This window comes from Electrona antarctica (genome assembly GCF_951216825.1).
Source record: "Electrona antarctica genome assembly, chromosome: 12".
Lineage (NCBI taxonomy): Eukaryota > Metazoa > Chordata > Actinopteri > Myctophiformes > Myctophidae > Electrona > Electrona antarctica.
Genome location: NC_136793.1, coordinates 51,244,860 through 51,247,359, shown reverse-complemented (window position 1 = coordinate 51,247,359; position 2,500 = coordinate 51,244,860). Strand labels below are relative to the sequence as shown.

The 2,500-nt window shown below is 48.7% G+C and overlaps 1 protein-coding gene across 1 annotated transcript in view; it reads left to right on the top strand.

Annotated features, from left to right (window-relative positions):
• The window catches only part of LOC306934453 (voltage-dependent N-type calcium channel subunit alpha-1B-like), a gene marked incomplete at its 3' end in the record, with an annotated part of 212,124 nt that overhangs the window by 201,141 nt on the left and 8,483 nt on the right, over positions 1 to 2,500 (top strand). The window contains 2 exon segments of the mRNA XM_079517021.1: positions 1,678 to 1,712; positions 1,714 to 1,801. Of these exon segments, the coding sequence (XP_079373147.1) occupies positions 1,678 to 1,712; positions 1,714 to 1,801 (123 nt within the window).

The window sequence follows — 2,500 nt, the reverse complement described above, 5'->3', positions numbered from 1 at the left end:
CGGCATGAATGAGTCAGCAAAATTACCTCTCTTTCCCTCTCTATTTCTTTTTTCAACCTCTGCTGCTCTTATTTCCTCCTCTCCTCTCCTCCTTATATCCTTGTCTTCTCTCCTGCCCTCTCCACTCTTAACCATTTATGCATTATTGTCCGGAGTCCCTCAGGTGTCTACACTAGGCCCCCTACCTTTCTCCCTCAACACCAAATATCTTTGCCGGAAATTGCCGGAAATCTTTTTTTTAAAGTGATATTTGAATGAAGTGAAATCACTGAAGATACCTTTAATGTTAATGTGAAAGGGCTCCTCATAAAATGGATATAATACAATTATTCCATTGCATTGTAGTGACTCGTGACTCGAATGGACCCCCTGGGGGGGGGGAGTTCCCGAGTCCCTTGATCCGAGATCGAGTCGAGTCCAAGTCAAATTAAGGGTGCGACATCGAGACGAGACCGAGTAAATGAAAATGTGGACTCGACGAGACCGGACTCTATAGACGAGTCAAGGACTGGAGCATCGTTGACCGTATACTACCTCCTGCTAATAAATGCTACGCAGCTTGCAGAGTTAGTTCAGTCAGATATGCTCGAGGGGCTCATCCAGTGTTATGCTTATGCAAGACCCCCATGTCATTCGCTATAGCGTGGCAGTCAGCTGACCAAAAGGGGGCGGGGTATTTAAGCTCACCTATAGCAGGGGTTCTCAACGTTTTTGGAAATGCTTTGGCAACGTCTCGGGACCCCCGCCCCGCCCCCTCCCGACCCCCAATATAAATTGACTGCTACAATAACCTTAAACCATTTTGGGCGGGAACCCCTTTTGGTGTTTTAAGCATTGTTATAATTTAGCTATTTAAAAATAGCAGATCTACAAGCTCATAGCGCGCCACCGAGTGGCGCGCTATGAACTTGTAGGTCTGCTATTTTTGAAAAATCGTGAAAATAAAATTTCAAAACCCCCCTTTTTTTTTTTTTTTTTTAATATTTTGGGGACCCCCCAAAATAATTTGGCGACCCCCCACGGGTTGAGAACCCCTGACCTATAGGTCTGGATTATTTCCCTGCATGCGTTCCTTCCTCTGCATATGCGTTCCTGGTGTTGTTATGCACTGTTTCCTCCCACCGCCACCCCAGCACCACCGGTGGGATCTGCTATTCTGTTCCACATGGGGGGGGGGGGGGGGGTTGTTATTGTATATCTATCCCCCTGCTCTTAACCCATTTAGGCCTGAGATCAGATTCTAAAAATGTCTTCTACATCCTGACAGTTTTCTGAAAAAGCTATGTTTCTATGTCAGTCGTTCTTCGACTTTTCAAAAATAGCAGGCCTACAAGCTCGTAGCGCGCCACTCAGCTTGTAGATCTGCTATTTTCCAATAGCTAAAGCATAACATGATGCTAACACCAACAGGGGTCCCCAGCCCCAAAATGGGTTAATGGTGGTTGTATAATTGTGCCGAGCAGGGAGAAAAATGTAGCAGAGCCGAACGCCGAGATAAAGGGTCATATGCACACGCGTATTCTCATTCTATAATGACTATTTGTTCAATATATCCGTGAGTTATCTGACTGAAAGTATTCAATTCCTCCCCCTGCGTTTTCTTCCCCCTTCTCCTCCTCCCCCATTGGCTCTCCTCTCTCCTCCTCCCCCATTGGCTCTCCTCTCTCCTCCTCTCAGACAACGAGCTGACGGTGGGGAAGGTCTACGCGGCCCTTGATGATCTTCGACTACTACAAGCAGAACCCGAGCCCCGCCGCCGCTCCAGAAGGAACAGCAGCAGAACAGCGGCACATGCTCTCAGGTACAGAGCACACAACTGTGCATGCGTGCACACACACACACACACACACACACACACACACACACACACACACACACTGCATATGTCCACATGTTTGCACCGCAAGCAAAAAAACACACACACCACACGCACCGCACTGCATACGTACATCGCCTGCATACTTTTATGCACGCACGTATGGAAACGGCATTGCTGTATGAATGCATGCATAGTTGCACACACACACACACACACACACACACACACACACACACACACACACACACACACACACACACACAACCCACCATGCATGGCTGCTAGAAAAAAACGATGAACGATTAGTGAATATTGTGACCCCGGGTCTCCACAGGGACGGCTGCCACTGTGCAAAAAAAAAGTCCTTTACTTTTTAGAACATGCAGTGGTTCCCAAACCTTTTAGCCTGTGACCCCCAAAAAGACTAACCTGACTCCGCCAGATGGGGCAGCAGAGAGTACACTGGGTTTCCCCCCCCTCCTGCTCCCATCTGGGAACTCTCAGGCAGACTTGATGCTCCGGCCACAAAAAGGCCTGGCCAATCAGCGGCAGCTAGAGGCGGGATCAAGGCAGCACTGTGTATGCCTGAGAGTTCCCAGATGGGAGCAGGAGGGGGGGAACCCAGTGTACTCTCTGCTGCCCCATCTGGCGGAGTCAGGTTACAAAAAGACCTCGGCTACA